Source organism: Triticum aestivum, chromosome 5B (assembly GCF_018294505.1).
Source record: "Triticum aestivum cultivar Chinese Spring chromosome 5B, IWGSC CS RefSeq v2.1, whole genome shotgun sequence".
Taxonomy (NCBI): domain Eukaryota; kingdom Viridiplantae; phylum Streptophyta; class Magnoliopsida; order Poales; family Poaceae; genus Triticum; species Triticum aestivum.
In genome coordinates this window covers 444,924,428-444,943,328 of record NC_057807.1, presented here as the reverse complement: position 1 = coordinate 444,943,328, position 18,901 = coordinate 444,924,428, and the positions used below count along the sequence as shown (strand labels likewise).

The following is an 18,901-nucleotide window of genomic DNA, read 5'->3' as shown; positions in this document are numbered from 1 at the left end:
GTAGTAATTTCAAAAAATTTCCTACGTACACGCAAGATTATGGTGATGGCATAGCAACGAGAGGGGAGAGTATTGTCCACGTACCCTCGTAGACCGTAAGTGGAAGTGTTATGACAACACGGTTGATGTAGTCGTACGTCTTCATGATCCGACCGATCCAAGTACCGAACGTACGGCACTTCCGAGTTCAGCACACGTTCAGCTCGATGACGATCCCCGGGCTCCGATCCAGCAAAGCGTCGGGGATGAGTTCCGTCAGTACGACGGCGTGGTGACGATGATGATGTTCTACCGGCGCAGGGCTTCGCCTAAACTCCGCGACGATATGACCGAGGTCGAATATGGTGGAGGGGGGCACCGCACACGGCTAAGGAACGATCCGTAGATCAACTTGTGTGTCTCTAGGGTGCCCCCCTGCCCCCGTATATAAAGGAGCAAGGGGGAGGCCGGCCGCCCCTAGGGGGCGCGCCAAGGAGGGGGGAGTCCTCCTCCTAGTGGGAGTAGGACTCCCCTTTCCTAGTCCCACTAGGAAGGAGGAAGGGGGAAGGAAAGAGAGGGAGAGGGAGAGGGAAAGGGGGGCCGCGCCCCCTCCCCTAGTCCAATTCGGACTCCTCGTGGGGGGGGGGGCGCCACCTCCTGGGCTGCTGCCCTCTCTCTCCCCTTAGACCCACTAAGGCCCAATACTTCCCCGGGGGGCTCCGGTAACCCCTCTGGCACTCCGGTTTTCTCCGAAATCACCCGGAACAGTTCCAGTGTCCGAATATAGTCATCCAATATATCAATCTTTGTGTCTCGACCATTTCGAGACTCCTCGTCATGTCTGTGATCACATCCGGGACTCCGAACAAACTTCGGTACATCAAAACTTAAAAACTCATAATAAAATTGTCATCGTAACGTTAAGCGTGCGGACCCTACAGGTTCGAGAACTATGTAGACATGACCTAGCACTATTCTCGGTCAATAACCAATAGCGGGACCTGGATGCCCATATTGGCTCCTACATATTCTACGAAGATCTTTATCGATCAAACCGCATAACAACATACGTTGTTCCCTTTGTCATCGGTGTGTTACTTGCCCGAGATTCGATCATCGGTATCCAATACCTAGTTCAATCTCGTTACCGGCAAGTCTCTTTACTCGTTACGTAATGCATCATTCCGTAACTAACTCATTAGCTACATTGCTTGCAAGGCTTATAGTGATGTGCATTACCGAGAGGGCCCAGAGATACCTCTCCGACAATCGGAGTGATAAACCTAATCTCGAAATACGCCAATCCAACATGTACCTTTGGAGACACCTGTAGTACTCCTTTATAATCACCCAGTTATGTTGTGACGTTTGGTAGCACCCAAAGTGTTCCTCCGGTAAACGGGAGTTGCATAATCTCATAGTTACAGGAACATGTATAAGTCATGAAGAAAGCAATAGCAATATACTAAACGATCAAGTGCTAGGCTAACAGAATGGGTCAAGTCAATCACATCATTCTCCTAATGATGTGATCCCGTTAATCAAATGACAACTCTTTTGTCCATGGCTAGGAAACATAACCATCTTTGATAAACGAGCTAGTCAAGTAGAGGCATACTAGTGACGTTGTGTTTGTCTATGTATTCACACATGTATTATGTTTCCAGTTAATACAATTCTAGCATGAATAATAAACATTTATCATGATATAAGGAAATAAATAATAACTTTATTATTGCCTCTAGGGCATATTTCCTTCAGTAGTAGCGAGGACTGATAGGGGCCATTTAAAGGCCGGGGGAGGTGTACCATTATGGGTATATTACCGACGGATCCATCATAGGTACCAGCTTCCCACCGCTAAAACTTACTTGATGTCCAGGTTCGGTTTAAGTGGCAGTGGTATTGGATGGGCTAAGAGCATCTCCAGCCGTTAAGCCCCCCAGGAGGCATTTTTTTGCCTCCTAGGGGGCTGCCGGCGAGAACTTTGGCCTGGGGGCGGGAATTTGTCCACTCGTTGTGCCCCCAGGAGCAGTGTCGGCTAGAAGCGGGGGCCGACTCCGCTGTTGTGGTCTCCGTCCGCTCCATCAGGGAGAGCGCAGGAGCACGCGCACGGTGCCGCTGTTGACCATTGCCCGGACGTGCTCGAGCTTGGCGGAGAGGTTGTGGAGCGAGGCAAGGCACGCCAGCCTTGTGTCGGTCGGGACATCGGTGGCGGTGAGCGTGGTGACGAGGAACGGGAGGAGGTCGACCGTGGAGAGCGGGAAGTCGGTGTTGGCCAGCGAGGAGACGGAGAGGAGGAGCGTCTTCTCCGCAGCCGCCCAGGCCGTCCCGTCCACAGCCGCGCGCGCAGGCCACGCCCTCCCGCTCGCAGGCCACGCCCGCGGCCGTGCTTGCCGCCCAGGCCACGCCCTCCCGCGGCCGCGCGCTTGCAGGTCGCGCCCTCCCATGGCCCCGCGCTCGCCGCCAAGGCCGTCCCATCCCCTCCCTGGCCTCCAGCTCGGCCTCGATGGCAGAGGTTGAAGCAGCGCAGAGGCGCGCAGGCAACGAGCAGCGAGCCAGGAAGAGGACGAGGAGGCAGCCAAGGCGGCGGCAAGCAGACGGCGAGCGACGCGGTTGTTGGAAGAAAAGTCGCGAGGAGAGAGAGAGAATGCATGCGTGTCAGGGGAAAAGTGAGAGGAGAGAGGCTGCATGTGGGCCTTTGCATGCATTAACAAGTCGCTGGCGCTCTCAGATGCCTCCCTGGGGGCTGGGTTTCGATCGGGACTGTTGGTGCTAAAATTGCAGGAAACCGGCGAAAAAAGTGATCCTGGGGGCGTGAGTGGAGATTTTTTTTCACCGCCGGCGGTGCAAAAGTGAGAGAAAAGGGCCTCTTGGGGGGACTAGTGGAGATGCTCTAAGCGTAGATTTTCAAGGACGACCGAACCGAAGAAGAAGAAGAAGAATGGCACGGCAAAGTGCGAACAAGTTTAGTTTTTTTTAGGGTCAAGCATAGCTTGTATATTACTGGTGCCTAGGCAAATCACCTAGGACACATTCAGCCACACTGGCTGGTACATCGGACTCCCACTGCAAGGAGTGGTTTACATCACATAAACGACCAAGTTTAGCGAGTGCATCTGCTACAGAGTTCGCCTGCCGTTTACAGAACATTATTTCATGATGGGAGAACCATAACTTGAGCTGGAGCTTGGTATCTTCAATGATCGCTGAGTACGCAGAGGAGTCAACTTTCCGCACATCCATGGCTTCCGCGAGCAGCTGGGAGTCGGTCTCGAAAATAACCCGCAGCATCCCCATATCTGCAGCAAAGGAAACGGCTTCCGCCATGGCGTGGACCTCGGCAGCAAAGGCGTCAGCGATGTGCTCCTTCCGGCCAGCTCTTGCAACTAGGACAGCTCCGGCCGCGTCTCTCGCCACCACGCCCCAGCCCGCATGTGTCTCACCTGGCAAATGCGATCCATCAAGGTTGACTTTGATCTTGTCACTCGGAGGAGGCTTCCATGGTGTTCTGTCTGTGTTCACCACTTGTTTTGCATAGACTTGGTGGTACTCTAATGCACAACATCTCGCCCGCCTCGCCACATCCGCAGCCGTGTTCGCTAATTCCCCTTCTCGCACCTTGTTCCGTTTGCTCCACCAAAACCACCAGAAAGTCAGGATTAGGATGCGCTTTTTCTCATCTAGTCCCCAAAGAAAGTCCAACATCACATGCACAGACGTGATCCGCTCCAACTACATTCTTTCATGTTCCAAAGAGAGATCCCTCCATACTTCCTTCACTACCTTGCACTTGACAAATAAATGTGCCCCGTCCTCCTCTGCTCGGCCACAGAATAAACACGATTTGTCCTCAAGTTGCACACCCCTTCGCACAAGGTTTGTCCGCAAGGCCAGCGACTCGTGCTTGATCCGCCATGCAAACATCTGTATGTTTCTAGGGCAAGGTAGCTTCCACAATCTCTTCCATGAATCGTTGCTGCACCGGTCAAGGTTCCCGGGTATCCCCGTGCTGCTGCCTGCGTTGCCATCTCGTTCCATCTTCTCCAACTGCACATGCAATTTGTAAGAACTCCGGACTGTGTGTACTCCCTTTGGTTCGAATTGCTAGGCAATGAAATCGTCAACGCCTTCTCGTATTGGGATCTGCAGGATGGTCGCTGTGTCGACCGGCCAGAAGGTGTCACGGACAAGATGCTCGTCCCATGAGCCGGTTATTGGGCTGACAAGGTCACTAACAGTTTCAAGCAAGCAGGCTCCGCGGGGTGTAACCATTTTCCTCGACCACGGCCTGGGCAGCCATGGGTCGGACCAGATCCGCACCTGATTGCCCTCCCCAATCCGCCACAAGTACCCTTCCTTGAACAGTTGCAGTCCATGAAGAAGGCTTCTCCAAGAATAAGATATGCCATCCTTGGGCATGGCATCTAACACATGGGTATGGGGGAAGTACCGAGCCTTCAGAATCTGTGCACAAAGTGACTCCGGGTTTTGGATCAACCTCCATATCTGCCGTGACAACATCGCTATATTGAAGCTATGCATATCCCTAAAGCCGAGGCCTCCTTGTGCTTTGGACTTAGTAAGCTTGTCCCAACTGATCCAGTGCAACGTATTCTCCTTCTCTTGCTGGCTCCACCAATATTTCCCCATAAGCGAGCTCAACTCCTGACAAAAAGATTTAGTGAGATAGAAGCATGACATGGCGAAGGTGGGAATGGCCTGCGCAACTGCTTTCACCAGGGTCTCCTTCCCCACTTTCGCTATTAGCCTCTCCTGCCAACCATACACCTTCCCCGCCATAGATCCTTTAATGTAAGCGAAGGTTTTCTTCTTTGATTTTCCCACATGTACCGGGAGGCCAAGATACTTCTCGTTCCAGTTCTCACTCTGAATTTGAATGGTCTGTTTAACCAAAGTCCATGTCTCCGCCGGCGTGTTTGGGCTGAACATTACAGCCAACTTTTCAGTGTTGATACACCGTCCCGAACACAGTTCATACAGCTCAAGAACGTCTCGCAGCGCTGTGGCTTCCTCCGAACAAGCTTTCATTAGGAGCATGGAATCGTCTGCGAAGAGTAGATGAGACACAGCTGGAGCATTTGTGCAAATCTTCACCCCGGTAATGCGCCCCCTCCTTTGGGCATCATGAAGAAGAGCCGAAAGTCCCTCAGCACATATGACAAAAAGGTATAGCGATATAGGATCGCCTTGTCGCAAACCACAAGCTGGACTAAATTGTTGGGACAACACGCCGTTCACCTTCACCTGGTATTTAACCGAGGTGACACACTTCATGATCAGCTCCACCCAGCGTTGTATGAATCCCATCTTGCCCATCATAGCAGCCAAAAAACTCTATTCGACACGATCATATGACTTACTCATATCCTCCTTAACTGTCGCAAACCCCTCTTTTCCCTTTCTTTTTCCCAACAGAAAGTGCGATATCTCATACGCAATGAGGACATTATCCGTGATCAATCTACCCGGCACAAACGCACTTTGGTTGTCGGAGATTATATCAGGTAAGATGATCTTCAGTCTGTTGGCTAAAACCTTAGACACGAGCTTGTAAATCACATTGCACAAACTGATTGGGCGAAGATCTTTGATTCTGGATGGCTCTTTGACCTTCGGAATAAGCACAACGATCATATCATTACAGCCCTCGGGGATTGGCCCCCCGTTTAAAACTACAAGGACCTCATCCACAACTCGACCCCCCATAAAATACCAATGCTTTTTATACACGATGGACGGCATCCCATCCGGGCCCGGCTGCATGTGGGCCTTTGCATGCATTAACAAGTCGCCGACTGGGTTCCGATCGGGACTGCCGGCGCTAAAATTACAGGAAACCGGCGGAAAAAGTGATCCTGGGGGCGTGAGTGGAGATTTTTTTCACCGCCGACGGTGCAAAAGTGAGAGAAAAGGGCCTCTTGGGGGGGGACTAGTGGAGATACTCTAAGCGTAGATTTTCAAGGACGACTGAACCGGAGAAGAAGAAGAAGAATGGCACGGCAAAGCGCGAACAAGTTTAGTTGGAGACCAGAAACGTGTGAATTGCGGTTTTGTATGTCGCCAACCGAGCCACGTTTGCGCCACGTCAACACTGGCAAACCCCAATCACTCCTCACTGAAGACGCGGCCGGTCAAAGCCGTCGCGAGCTCGCAAGCTCCCCCCCCTCCGCCGCGCGTGTCTTCTTCTCCCCGACGCCACCCACTTCCGCCGCCGCCACCACCACCACGACGACGAACATCAGCCCCTCTCTCTCCGCCATGGCCACCCGTCTCCTCCTCCTCCTCATCGCCACCCTCCTATTCTCCACCCCCTCCCCCGCCGCCGCCTCGCCGCACATCTCCGCCGTCATCTCCCAGTCCGGCCTCGACTTCGCCAAGGACCTGCTCGTGCCCCGAGCCGCCGACACCCTCGCGCAGCTGAGCGTCCCCGACATCGAGCGGTCCGTGAGCATCCCCATCATCGGCGCCGTCCGCACGGTCGCCTCCCGCATCGTGCTCGGCGGCGTGGCAGTCGCCAACTCCACCGTCGCCGCCGGGGACACGGGGGTCGTGGTGGCCGCGTCCCTGTCCAGCGTCAACCTCACCATGGAGTGGAGCTACTCGTACAGCTCCTGGTTCGTCGAGATCTCTGACAGTGGGAATGCTTCGATTCAGGTAATGCGACCGACGGGCTTCAGGCATTAGATTGGTTCATGAGGTGTTAATAATGCTCAGAAGTATAAGTAATCGCATCCTCAAGAATAGACGTGAACTTAGTTATCTGAGAACTAATTCATATATACATGGGCTGTAATGAAATTTTCATCTCTTCAGTAAGTACATGGGTGTCTATGTGTATTATTCAGTAGTACAAAGTATTTTATGGGCTAATGATATTTTGCCTACCTATTAGTGCAGCATGATTGTTTTACATAAGCTTCAATCGAAACAATACTCATAGCTTGGCTACCTATTGATAGCAGCATGATTTTCTACTTAGGCTTCAATTTGGTCAGCCTGCGCGGTTGATCAGATCAGCATATGGCATTTTAGCACAGTGTGGTTTGTGAGCTTACGATTTAGAATCTAACTCGTAAAAATTCATAGGAATTAAATGTGGCTATACACCTAGACAGAAGCAAGCAACTAAACAGCATTTCAGTAACTTAGAATGTCATATGTGTTAAAAATCATTTTGATCTGATGATAAGCTTGTTGTTCATTTGGACAAGGACAAAAGTGAGTTACTTTTATTTGGACAAGCAACTAATTACCTGGATTCACATTGCATGCTTTTTTTTGCAAACAATTGCAGCTTTATGTATGTAAGTTTTACATTTACTTGGAAGTGTTCTTAGCATGTCAGACCTTACACCTTTGTTTTTGTTCATTGTGGTGCGACATATGTGATAGTTACACATCCTTTACCTTTTTAACTTTTTAGTAGTAGACTTGACATGTATATGGAAGAAGGTACAAGGTGTATTCATGAATCCTTTTCACGAAGGTTGAAGGAATGGACGTTGGGGTTTCCATGGGTCTGAAGAATGAAAATGGATCGCTCAAACTATTTGTTATGGAATGTGGCTGTTATATGAAAGACTTGGACATAACACTGAATGGAGGATCCTCTTGGTTTTATCAAGGGTACGTGGTTCACAATTCCATATTTGTGAATACTTTCTCAACTCTTTGAGCAGGGTTTTTCTATATAAAATTCTTGTGTATATATCTGAAGTGAACTAGGGTTTTCTTTTCAAACGAATTTTAGTGAGATGTTATTCAACCCACATCAGTTGATGTATCCTCTTACTTTTTGTAGATTCATAGACGCTTTTAGCAATCATATCAGATCATCTGTGGAAAATGCGATTACGAACAAAATAGTGGAGGGTGCATCGAAGCTCGACCTTTTCCTAGGAGGTCTTCCAAAGGAAATTTATGTTGATAGAGTTGCTGCTATGAATGTGACATTTATTAATGACCCACGCTTCAGTAGTTCTTCTGTTGAGTTTGATATAGATGGACTATTTATTCCATCTGATAAAGCTGCTCCTCAGAGTGACATGCATTTTGGTGATACCAAACTTGCACAACCTCTTGGCAGCTCTTCAAACATGCTGTGGATTTCATTGGACGAAGATGTTTTCAACTCTGTTTCAGCTCTCTACTTCAAGGTATACTATGACTATTTATCATTGTAAACTTGTTCTTTTTCTCTTCATCTTTCAAAAGAATAAAATTCTTATCGACTACTTACCAATGAGCCTATTCTGATTGACGTGATTACTTTTGTCACTCAGGCTGGTTTACTACAATATATGGTAGACAAGGTTTCCGATCAGTTTCTTTTGAACACTGCTAGCTGGAGGTTTTTGATTCCAAGGTTGTACCGTAAATATCCAAACAAGGATATGCTGCTGAACATTTCTGCTATATCACCTCCCTCTGTGAGGATTAATGTGGGTAGAATTGATACCACAGTGGACTTAGATGTCATAGTAAATGTATTGGGTTCTGATGATATAGTTCCAGTTGCATGCATATCACTGGTGAGTTTTTTTCTTCTTCACTGATTTTGTGTGTTCCTATCCTAGTTGTTCAATTTATGAAAGGTCCATTGGGGTGAACTGACAATTCATATGCACCATCTGGTGGTATTAAAGTACAGTACCTTTCTATGTTGCTTCAGGCTCTTTTTTTCGAGAAAACGCAAATGGCCTTTGCGTTTCATTGCATTGAAAAGGGGGGGTATTTACATCCTCCTAGGAGGCGGTTTGTTCATACAGACAACAGAGGCTCAGTGCACGTCCCAGGATGATGGCAAAACGACCCTGAGCCCCTGAGCTCCAGCCTTTGCCCAACATCTGGTCTCGTCTTTGATCCTGTCTACAAGCTCGTTTAGCGATGGGTTCACATGGTCGAAAACACACGCATTTCTATGCTTCCAGACCATCCACGGCACCAAAAGTGCCACAGATTTGAGCGCCTTGCGGAGCGTTGGCGGTGTGGATTCCTTTGCGCGCAGCCACCAATCCATGAGCGAGCCGTCGTGCTCGGGCGCCGGCGCCGGCAAACGCAGCCAAGATAAGACCTCCTGCCATGTCTGCTTAGTGAATGGACATGTGAGCATCAGATGCCCGATCGTCTCCGGTTCCTGATCGCACAGAAGGCACCGCGGGTGATGTTGCAGGCCACGGCGTGCGAGTCTCTCCGCGGTCCAGCAGCGATCTTGACATGCCAGCCAGTGGAAGAACTTCACCTTGGGCGGTGCCCAGCTCCTCCAGATGAGCTTCCAGGAGTGGCAGCCCGTCGCACCCTGGAAAGTTGCCCGGTAGCAAGACTGGGCGGTGTAGACGCCGCTGGCTGTCCAGCTCCAGAGCAGCCTGTCCGGCTCATTGGACAGCTCGACATGTTGCACTAAGTGCCAGAGCTGAAGGTACTGTCCAATCTCTGGGAGGCCTAGCAGGCCGTGGATGTCACGCGCCCAACTATTGCCGGCCAGGGCCTCCGCCATCGTTCTAGATTTTTGCCTTTGCTTGGGGATGCACTTGAGAAGCCTAGGCGCAAGCTCGCGGACGGATTGGCCGCCCAGCCAGCGATCCTCCCAGAACAGGGCTGTCCTGCCGTCTCCAATGGCCATGGTCGTGGAGGCGTAAAAGAGCGTGCGCTCCTCCGTCGTAAATTGCATGTCCAGCCCCTGCCAGGCTCGATTAGTGTCCGTGCGCGTGAGCCATAGCCAGCGCAGCCGAAGCGATAGCCCCGTGCGCTCGAGGTCCCGTATGCCAAGGCCGCCATATTCCAGCGGCCGGCAAACCTTACGCCAGTTGACGTGGCAGTGTCCACCGTGGGCATCCGCACGGCCGGCCCATGCTTCAGGCTCTCAATATTTCAAATCTCACATGATCAAACTGAACTAAAGTAAACTTTGCTGTTTGATATGCTCAACAATCAACATTCCATTCAATGATTTACTGTTATTGTGTACTGGATAATTGGAAGTTTGTATCTCCATGAAAACATATGCATCTTTCTCAATCTCTTACTGTTATTCTTATTGTAATTACATATTGCTTTTTCAGTCAGTTGCTGTCTCTGGACATGCAAGTGTTTCTGGGAATAATCTTGTTGGAAAGATTGAGTTAAATTATTTCTCGTTCGACTTGAAGTGGAGCGACATTGGCAAACTTCATACTGGTATAGTGCAGGTAATTTTTGCCTCGGCATTTTCAGTTTTTTTGTCTCCCGGTGGTAGGGGCCTTTAATTGCACCCAAATGCACCTTTAGTAAGATGTAGCAGGGGAGATTCCTATCTAAATGCTAGCACTGAGATGAGCTGGGAAATTGCTACCTCAAATCTAGTAAGATATCTGGCATTTTTATGAAAGGTTATGTGATGCTAAGTAATTGAAGGAACACCATTTTATAACAGAAAATGCCTTCAGAGATGTCCTTAAACCTGACGCGACAAGAAAAACCAATGGTTACTAATGGAGCCGCACTCATATTTCATTATACCTAGTTTTACTTTACTTATTTGAAGATCGTTTCTTTCCTTCTGGAGTTCTGATACTCTGAACTGATGCTAATCCTGTTAAATTGTCAGAGTCTGATACGTATCGTCCTGAAAAATTTGTTCGTGCCCTACGTGAACTCGTATCTTGGACAAGGTTTCCCGTTGCCTATCATCAAGGGCTTCGTCATCAGAGATGCGTATATCCTCACTTCATACTCAAGCATAATCGTTAGCTCTGATGTTTCCTTCATCGAACCAATGAATAGATCTGGAATAAAGCAGGTCGTTGGATCAGTCAACAAAGATCCGGCAGTCACCATGAAACAATTAGTATAAACTAATGTACGTTGTGGAGCTATTTCATTAATTGTATCTGTTGTAGTCTGGCATCGGTTGTATAAACAATTAGTATAAACTAAGGTCCGGCATCGGTTGTAGTCTGTAAAGGTTGTAGTCTGTAAATAATCACCCCTTGATGAAAATCTGTAAATAACCACAGCTGTAACTTTGTAAATGTAAATATTTCCATGAATCTGGTATGTGACAACAGTCTGAACCTGCTGTAACACTAGGTTTTATACTGGAGAATTAGTTGATGGTTTCTACTCTTGATGTATCTGCAGTTCTTCCATTTGGACAGGCATCATACGTACTCCCTCCGTTCGGAATTACTTGTCTCGGAAATGAATGTATCTAGAACTAAAATACATCTAGATACATCCATTTCTGCGACAAGTAATTCCGAACGGAGGGAGTAGCTGTTTGTGATCGTAATGTTGTTCGGTCAACTATAATACGATCCAAAGTCCCAGTACAATTGACAAAGATAATGAGAAATAGATAACGTATACATATACAAATAGATAGTTTGTTTTGATACAAAACAACTAGGTGCGATTACTCAACGCCCTGATTGCAGATTTGTCACAGCTTTCTTCTCGATGCTGAAATACTGATCACTGACAATCGTCGAGTGGGCCATTGCCGAGGGTTCCCCAAGTAAGCTTTCCATCTCTTCAGGGTTCTGTTGCACCCATGGATGATGCATCACCTTCCTCAGCCTATCGAGCTTCTCTGCGACTTCCTTCATTGAGGGCCTGTTCTCACCGGACATCTCCAAACAATGCTTTGCCAGCTCCGCGATCTCTTCAAGAATCTCCATGCTGTCCTCGCCCTTGATCCCATCATCCAAGATAACCTCAAGCCTATTCTCTTTCATCGCAGACATAAACATGATCGATAGGCTCTTCTCCTGCCCAAGGGCATCGAGATTAAATGGCTTCTTGCATGTGAGCAGCTCCAGAAGAACAACACCAAAGCTGTACACGTCACTCTTGTCTGTCAACTGACATGTTTGCATGTATTCCGGGTCGAGGTACCCACAAGTTCCTTGCACCAGTGTGACAAACTGTGACTCGTCGGTTGGTGCAAGGATGGAGGCGCCAAAGTCGGAGACTTTAGCTTTGTGGTTATCGTCGAGAAGGATGTTGGAAGATTTAACATCACCATGGAGGATCGGAGTCGAAGCCCCCGAATGCAGGTAGGAGAGTGCCTCGGCAGAGTCATGAGCGATGCCCAAGCGAGTGGCCAAGGATATGCGCCAGCCATGGTTGCCGTGGATGAGGTCAAAGAGCGTGCCATTTGGGACGAACTCGTACACCAGCATGGGGACTTCCACCTCCAGGCAACATCCGAGGAGCTTCACCACATTTCTATGGTTGATCTGGGCCAGTATCAGCATTTCTTTCCCGAACTCTTTCTTGTGTTGCTCGTCAATCGTCATGCATCTCTTGACTGCTACTTCAACATTACTCTTGAGAAGCCCCTTGTAGACAGTTCCATGGCCTCCCCGACCAATGACTTGTTTTTCACTGAACCTGTTTGTGGCTTGCTGCAATTCTTCTTCTGAGAAGATTTTGAATGCATTGCATTGCTGTGACTTCATCTCTTCAAATAATATCGTGCCACCATGCTGCCGAAAGTAGGCCAGTTTCATATTCCGTAGCTTTCTTCTCTCTTGGATCAAGCATGCACAGGCTACAACAATCACAAGGACAACAAGTCCCACACTTGCACCTACACGAGGTAGTTGTTCAACAATGAATTAATTTCCATGAGTAGTGACCACTTAAAAGTATTATGTATTGTTGAAGAGAAATTGAAAAGCATCAATTACTCCCACCTCTGGCACATGTATATCGTTTTGAATATACACACATGACCATTTTGGTCATCATAATTAATGCTGTTACACAATCCCGGGTCCGCTACACCAGCGTTTCCGACCCACATGCGTCAACTAGGCCCAACCGGAGAGCAACACCGACTTATGACAGGCCTTGGGCCCTCTCCCCCCCAAAAGACTAGCCTATTAGGAGGGGACACCCCCGCCCTTATAAGTCGTGTTATGTCTCCCCCCACAATCGATGTGGGACTAAACCCAACAATCTCCCCCTCACACATCGGTCATCCATGGGCCCGCTAACATCAGCGTTTCCAGCCCACCAACCATGACCGACCACCCGTGAGTCTACCGAGATTCATTCCGGGCACCTGGGCTCTGATACCAATTGTTACGCAATCCCGGGTCCGCTATCACCAGCGTTTCCAACCCACATGCGTCAACCAGGCCCAACCGGAGAGCAACACCGACTTATGACAGGCCTTGGGCCCTCTCCTCCCAAAAGACTAGCCTATTAGGAGGGGACACCCCCGCCCTTATAAGTCGTGTTATGTCTCCCCCCACAATCAATGTGGGACTAAACCCAACAAATGCAATTTTTTGTATGAAAATATGTTTTTTTCAAATAAAACAACTATGCATTATATTAGTATGTTCTATCTAGTACTATCAATTCTATGTTATCAATGATTCGTAAACTTCTCAGTAGTGATGATCGAACTTTAAAATGTTTGATTGGTAAAAAAAACGATCATATATACTCCCTCCGACCGGAAATACTTGTTGGAAAATGAATATAAATGAATGCATCTAAAACTAAAATACACCTAAATGCATCCATTCCTACGACAAGTATTTCCGGACGGAGGGAGTATTTGCGAACGGAGAGACTAGAAATTGGGCCAAACATGGCTTGCTTCTAAATCTAAAGAAAATGAATAAGGCTATCATGTTGGTACACACGAACTTACCTACAACAGGCATTGCCTGAAAACGGGAAGGCTTTTTTTGAATTGGCACACAAACGCCATTCGTCATATAATTCCCTAGGTAGCATGAGCAGCTGTAGTTTCCCGGCGTGTTCTCGCATATACCGTCGCCGCAAGGATTGACAAGACGCCGGCACTCGTCGATATCTGGAACCAAACAATTGTTTGTAGTTAGAATTGCTAAACAGTGTATACAATTGATTCTTATGGTGAAGTCTCATGTCAATGCACAAGGAAGCAAAAGGGAAGGAACCTACCCCGGCATCCATCCGCGATGTAAGGATTGCCTTCGTACCCCTCAGAGCAATTGCAGCGATAACCTGGCTTGTGGGTGGTGGAATCGACACACACACTGTGGCTGCTGACACATGCGTAGGAACTCGTGTTCTTCTTAGCGTCCTCACAAGCTAATTCTGCTATTTGCCAGTTCAAGACAATGGGAACTTTGCCCTTGTGTGTATCGTAAAACATTGTGGATTTGACATAGCTAGTTTTGAATCTGAAAGCTGCCTTTTCCATCACTGTTATGTAGCTGCAGGTGATGCCTTGTGAAGTCTTTGTGGTGTTGTAGTTTTCGTTGAAATAGCCATTATAATACTGTATGCCTTTCGGGACATCGGCTTGGCAGCAACCGGCGCCAGAACATGTACCATCCTCCAGGGGTGCGCCCTCGCAGGTGGAGACGCAACCTATTACATACTGCACGTGGAAAATGTATATGTGAAGTCTTGAGCCAAACTTACACTACTAGTGAGGGGATAATGTCCTATGTCTTAATTTTATTTTATATTATAACTGGTGGAAGTTCTAGCTGAGACCTTATTGGAATAGCCCGAATGAACTGGAGTTTAACAAGAAGCTGTTTTCTGCAAGGGTGTTTAACAAGAAGTTGTATGGATATCTACACTTGAAGAGAATATGCCACAATTAGAAGATACCCCATGTGTTGCTATGGGAATTGGTTTGGATACATTTCAGTGATATTTGGTTGTATAAACATGAATACTAGGATTAAAAAAAGAAGGCCAAAAGTAAAAATACATATAATTATTGTATACTTATGAAGTATCTATTGAATATGACTAGCAAAATATAACTAAAATACACATAATATCAATTTAATTATAAATTATTTATTAAATATGGCTAGCAAAATATAATTAAATTATATATAATTCTTGAATAATTATAAATTATTTATTGAATATAAGTATCGTAAACTAATGAAATGTATATGGTATGATTATAAATTATTTATTGAATATAAGTGGCATAATATAATTAAAATATTTGATTCTTTTTCCATGGTTGCATGTTGAGGTGACCCTTTTTCCATGCATGATTGGATGCAATATATTTTAGTGATATTTGATTATATAAACATGAATATTTGGATAGATGCTATAAGGCTAAAAGTAAAAAATAACATGCAATTGATTATTCTATAATTATAAGTATTTATTGAATATAAGTAGCATAATATAATTGTACATATAATTATTGTATAATTATAAAGTATTCATTTAATATAAGGAATACTATGCTCTTATATTATGGGACGGATGGAGTATAATATAATTTAAATATCTGAGCCTTTTTGCATGCATGGTTGCTTGTTGAGATGAGCCTTTTTCCATGCATGATTGGATATTCAGGTGGCCTAGTTGTACGATTGAGATAAATATGTTAGTGGGATAAACTACTTAGTTTTTATTTTAGTTACCGCGAGAACAACTAAAATTCGACTGCAGAAGAAGCCAATAGCTGAAAGTGTTCAGTTTATTGAAGGGAAACCGGATGAGAACGTGTACAAAGGACACACCACACCTATCTAAACTAGGTCTAAAGCACTACAAGATATACAAAAGCACCAAGAGGCCTATCAAACACAATAGAAACAGAAACTACAACGTCGATAATAGTGGTTGCCATATATTTCAATGATATTTGGTTACAAAAACATGAATATTTCCATTAATAACATAGCTGAAAAGTAAAAATACATATAATAAATTATTCTATAATTATATAGTACTTATTGAATATAATAGCATAATATAATTAAAATGCATATAATTATTAAGTATTTATTGAATTAAGTAGCATAATATAATTAAAGCATTTGAACCTTTTGGCATACATAGTTGCATGTTGTGGTAGGTCTTTTCTCATGCATGATTGTATGTTAAGCTGACATAGTTGCATGTTGAGAAAAATATGTTAGTGGGGATCTAGACGATACCTCGCACGCTGTTGCAGATCTTTTTTGTAATATATTTCAATCAAAACTGAAAATACAAATTATTTGCTTGTTTGATTATTGTTAATAAACATAAATATTATAATAGAAAATTATCGTGCATGTTTGCATTTTGAGGTGACATTTTTTTCCTATGTATTGCTGCATGTTGAGGTGGGCCTTTCGGAAAAGTAGAGACTGCATCCAACTTCGGTGCACCCACTGAGTGAATAGTAAATTTAAAAAAATAGAAAAAAGAATCAAAAAATTCTGAAACTTCGTGGATGTTTTAGGAGCTTGCAAAGTTTGGTCACCAAAAAACATCAAATGATCTCCATACAAAATGAAATACAAATGATGCCCTGCACCCAAGTTACTGTTCACATGTTTTCAACAAATTCTTTTTGTACAGAGCTCCTCGGATGTTATTTCACCACCAAATTTTGCAAGCACCTAAAACATTTGGTTATAATCACATCCATAAAATTTCAGATTTTTAAAAATGTTTTGCTAAGTTTTTAATCATGGGTGCACCAGGGGTGCAATATGCGTGGGTGCACAAAAACCACACTCGGGCCTTTTATACATGTTGAGAAATATGTTAGTCGAGGCTAACTATTTAGATATAGAATATATAATTTTTTTCCAACCTCTTCTATGCAACCCAGTGGGCCGCCCAAACACGATCATGGATGATAAGCCCCCCCCCCCCCCCCACCACACACACACACATTTGGCGGAGCCCTATTCCTCCAAACCATGAGCTTCCATGTAATCTCGGCACTGGTCTCTTCATTTAGGTTAACTTCTTGAAGGCCACCCTAAAGCTCGACGAACTGGAATGAGGTGAAAGCTTGGCTTGGGCTTATGCATGTCAACATTGACGCTTGGAGCAACTTCACCTCCATCAAAGAATGGTGGCTATCCATGATCGTCACAACGGCAATGTGAGGAAGGGGCATGACATCACTCTTTATGCTAGTCTCGGGGGAAATTTGAAAATATACCGTAGAACTATTGTTGTACGGTTCCGGGGGTCAAAAAAAATTGAAATGAGAGAACCACAAGAGTTTTTAGGAGTGTTTCGTCTATGTCAACTATAATTGCTATTAAAATAAAATCGGAGGCCAAATAGTGGAGGTTTGCGGGGGATACACATTTGAGATACTTGATGCCGTGAAAATAGAATGATTGCAAACTTTTCTTAATCGATTTGGCAGATGATCCTGACCTACATCAGGTATACTAGGAACCGAAAGGTCACTTACAAAGAGATAAAGATTAGAGTTAATTACTGGAATTTTTTGGGGCTATTGTTGCTCACGACGGTGAGAACACCTCAAGGGTGTAAACGAGGCTTAAAGAGACCGAAGACATGGAAGCTATCGGCCCACACAACGTGAAGGTATCTCACTTTGCCGAAGACCAAAACAAAACAAAGCCTTCTCTGAGCTGAATGTTAACATGTCATTTCTAAAACATCGCATAAAAGGTTTAGTATTTTTTTTAAGTTAGCATGTCATTTCTCATTTGCCTGGTTATTATAAACAGTTGTTCCGGGCAGGTTTTGCACCCTGGAAATTAATTTTTAAAAGCCTGATTCTCCGAACATTTTCACCCCGATCAGTTCAAGTACTTACAGAAGAGTTCTACAAAAAGGTACTTACAGAAGAGCTCATCATATAAGCGAGAGTATTGCACCCGATGACGACAACTGTATTATCCACCTCCGATATCCAGAAAGGTGTCTCGGTGAGGTTCAACCATGCATTTCGGTACCTCATAGTGCGATTGGCTGGGAAATAGCACTGCCGCGAAATCGCCTTGGTATTCATCGTGGCCGTGCCATTAGCCAAGGAGATCTTAGCCACCTCGACATCCCACCAGAGAGGCTTCTTGACACCTTCCACGGTCGTGCAGTTCAGCTTAAAGCCGTTGTGCAACGCGCACTGCTCGCGGATACCGAACGGGAACGGGATGTCGACGTCACCGCACTTCGCCGGGCAGCCGGGACGATGGCCTGCCGGTACAACGGCCGTGGCCACCACCCAAATCCCTAAAAGGCTGAGGAAAATATAGCCAGAAAGAAGAAACCCCAGCTTCGTCATCGCCGGTGAACGGGTTGGTGTGGACTGTGGACGTATGCTCCTGAGCTCCTAGCTGATGACCATGGTGCTACCGTGGTGCTACAACTAAACAGATGAACACTAACAGTTTCTGAATGAGAGGAAATTTCTGCTGTAGCAGAGGTTGTAAAGACATAGGTAAATAGGAACGAATACTTGACTTTATAGACTTGATTGCAAGTTGTGTAAAGGTCATGTCACCAAACTCACCACCGAGTCTTTATTACCACCCTGTGTGGAGGGCGGTATTTCTTCTGGCGTTGTTTAACCCGGCCAGCCGGTGCCATTGGGTGATTCAGAGGACCGTGTCCAAGGGTGCAGTATAAAAGAGATGGCATTTCCTGTCGTCTTATGGTAGCTTGCAGGCCAACGTATGAAGAGTTTAAAGCGACATCTCTGGGTGAGGTAGCCTGAGTGAGACATGCTGACGGCAAGGTGGCGCCGTTTCAAGCTAATGCTTCATGGGATGGCCAATGCATCCGTCAGAGGAAGAGGAAGACATCGGCCTGACTAGGTCTGCATTTAGACTTTAGACATTGGCTATGTTTAACTGAACCATGTGGATGCTTCCATGATTTGATGCATTCTGTACGATGTCATGAAGCATGCATCTTGATTTTCCCATTGAAAATTGGACTATTAGGTGGAAGCTAATTTTTACTATATTGATAGAAGGAAGCATATATATATATTTAGGCACTAGGGGACATAATGTATTCAAAGTTGAAGTATAACATAAGTACTGATCTGAAAGTGTAATACTCCCTCCGTTCCTAATTTTTTGTCTTTTTAGAGATTTCAATGGACTACCACATACATATGTATATTATTTTAAAGTGTAGATTCACTCATTTTGCTTCGTATGTA

The 18,901-nt window shown here is 45.8% G+C and overlaps 2 protein-coding genes across 2 annotated transcripts; one reads left to right on the top strand and one right to left on the bottom strand.

The window, feature by feature from the left end:
• Nucleotides 1-6,105: 6,105 nt before the first annotated feature.
• On the top strand, nt 6,106-11,114 carry LOC123112363 (putative BPI/LBP family protein At1g04970). Its single transcript, XM_044533327.1, has 6 exons — nt 6,106-6,657; nt 7,490-7,629; nt 7,805-8,159; nt 8,286-8,534; nt 10,065-10,190; nt 10,589-11,114. Exons 1-6 carry the CDS (start codon nt 6,262-6,264, stop codon nt 10,832-10,834), a joined length of 1,512 nt encoding a protein of 503 aa, XP_044389262.1. The 5' UTR covers nt 6,106-6,261; the 3' UTR covers nt 10,835-11,114.
• A 146-nt stretch (nt 11,115-11,260) lies between these two features.
• On the bottom strand, nt 11,261-18,016 carry LOC123116380 (putative wall-associated receptor kinase-like 16). The gene is made up of 4 exons (XM_044537344.1): nt 17,576-18,016; nt 13,927-14,368; nt 13,652-13,816; nt 11,261-12,574 (listed from the first exon to the last, which is right to left on the bottom strand). Exons 1-4 carry the CDS (start codon nt 18,014-18,016, stop codon nt 11,400-11,402), a joined length of 2,223 nt encoding a protein of 740 aa, XP_044393279.1. The 3' UTR covers nt 11,261-11,399.
• Nucleotides 18,017-18,901: the final 885 nt, after the last annotated feature.

Coding starts and splice junctions, on each gene's coding strand:
- LOC123112363 (XM_044533327.1), top strand. CDS start 6,262: ATGGCCACCCGTCTCCTCCTCCTCCTCATCGCCACCCTCCTATTCTCC. Junction 6,658..7,489: donor GTGGGAATGCTTCGATTCAG/GTAATGCGACCG, acceptor CTTTTCACGAAG/GTTGAAGGAATGGACGTTGG. Junction 8,160..8,285: donor TTTCAGCTCTCTACTTCAAG/GTATACTATGAC, acceptor TTTGTCACTCAG/GCTGGTTTACTACAATATAT.
- LOC123116380 (XM_044537344.1), bottom strand. CDS start 18,016: ATGACGAAGCTGGGGTTTCTTCTTTCTGGCTATATTTTCCTCAGCCTT. Junction 14,369..17,575: donor CTTATATGATGAGCTCTTCT/GTAAGTACCTTT, acceptor TTCCACGTGCAG/TATGTAATAGGTTGCGTCTC. Junction 12,575..13,651: donor TCAGGCAATGCCTGTTGTAG/GTAAGTTCGTGT, acceptor TACCTCGTGTAG/GTGCAAGTGTGGGACTTGTT.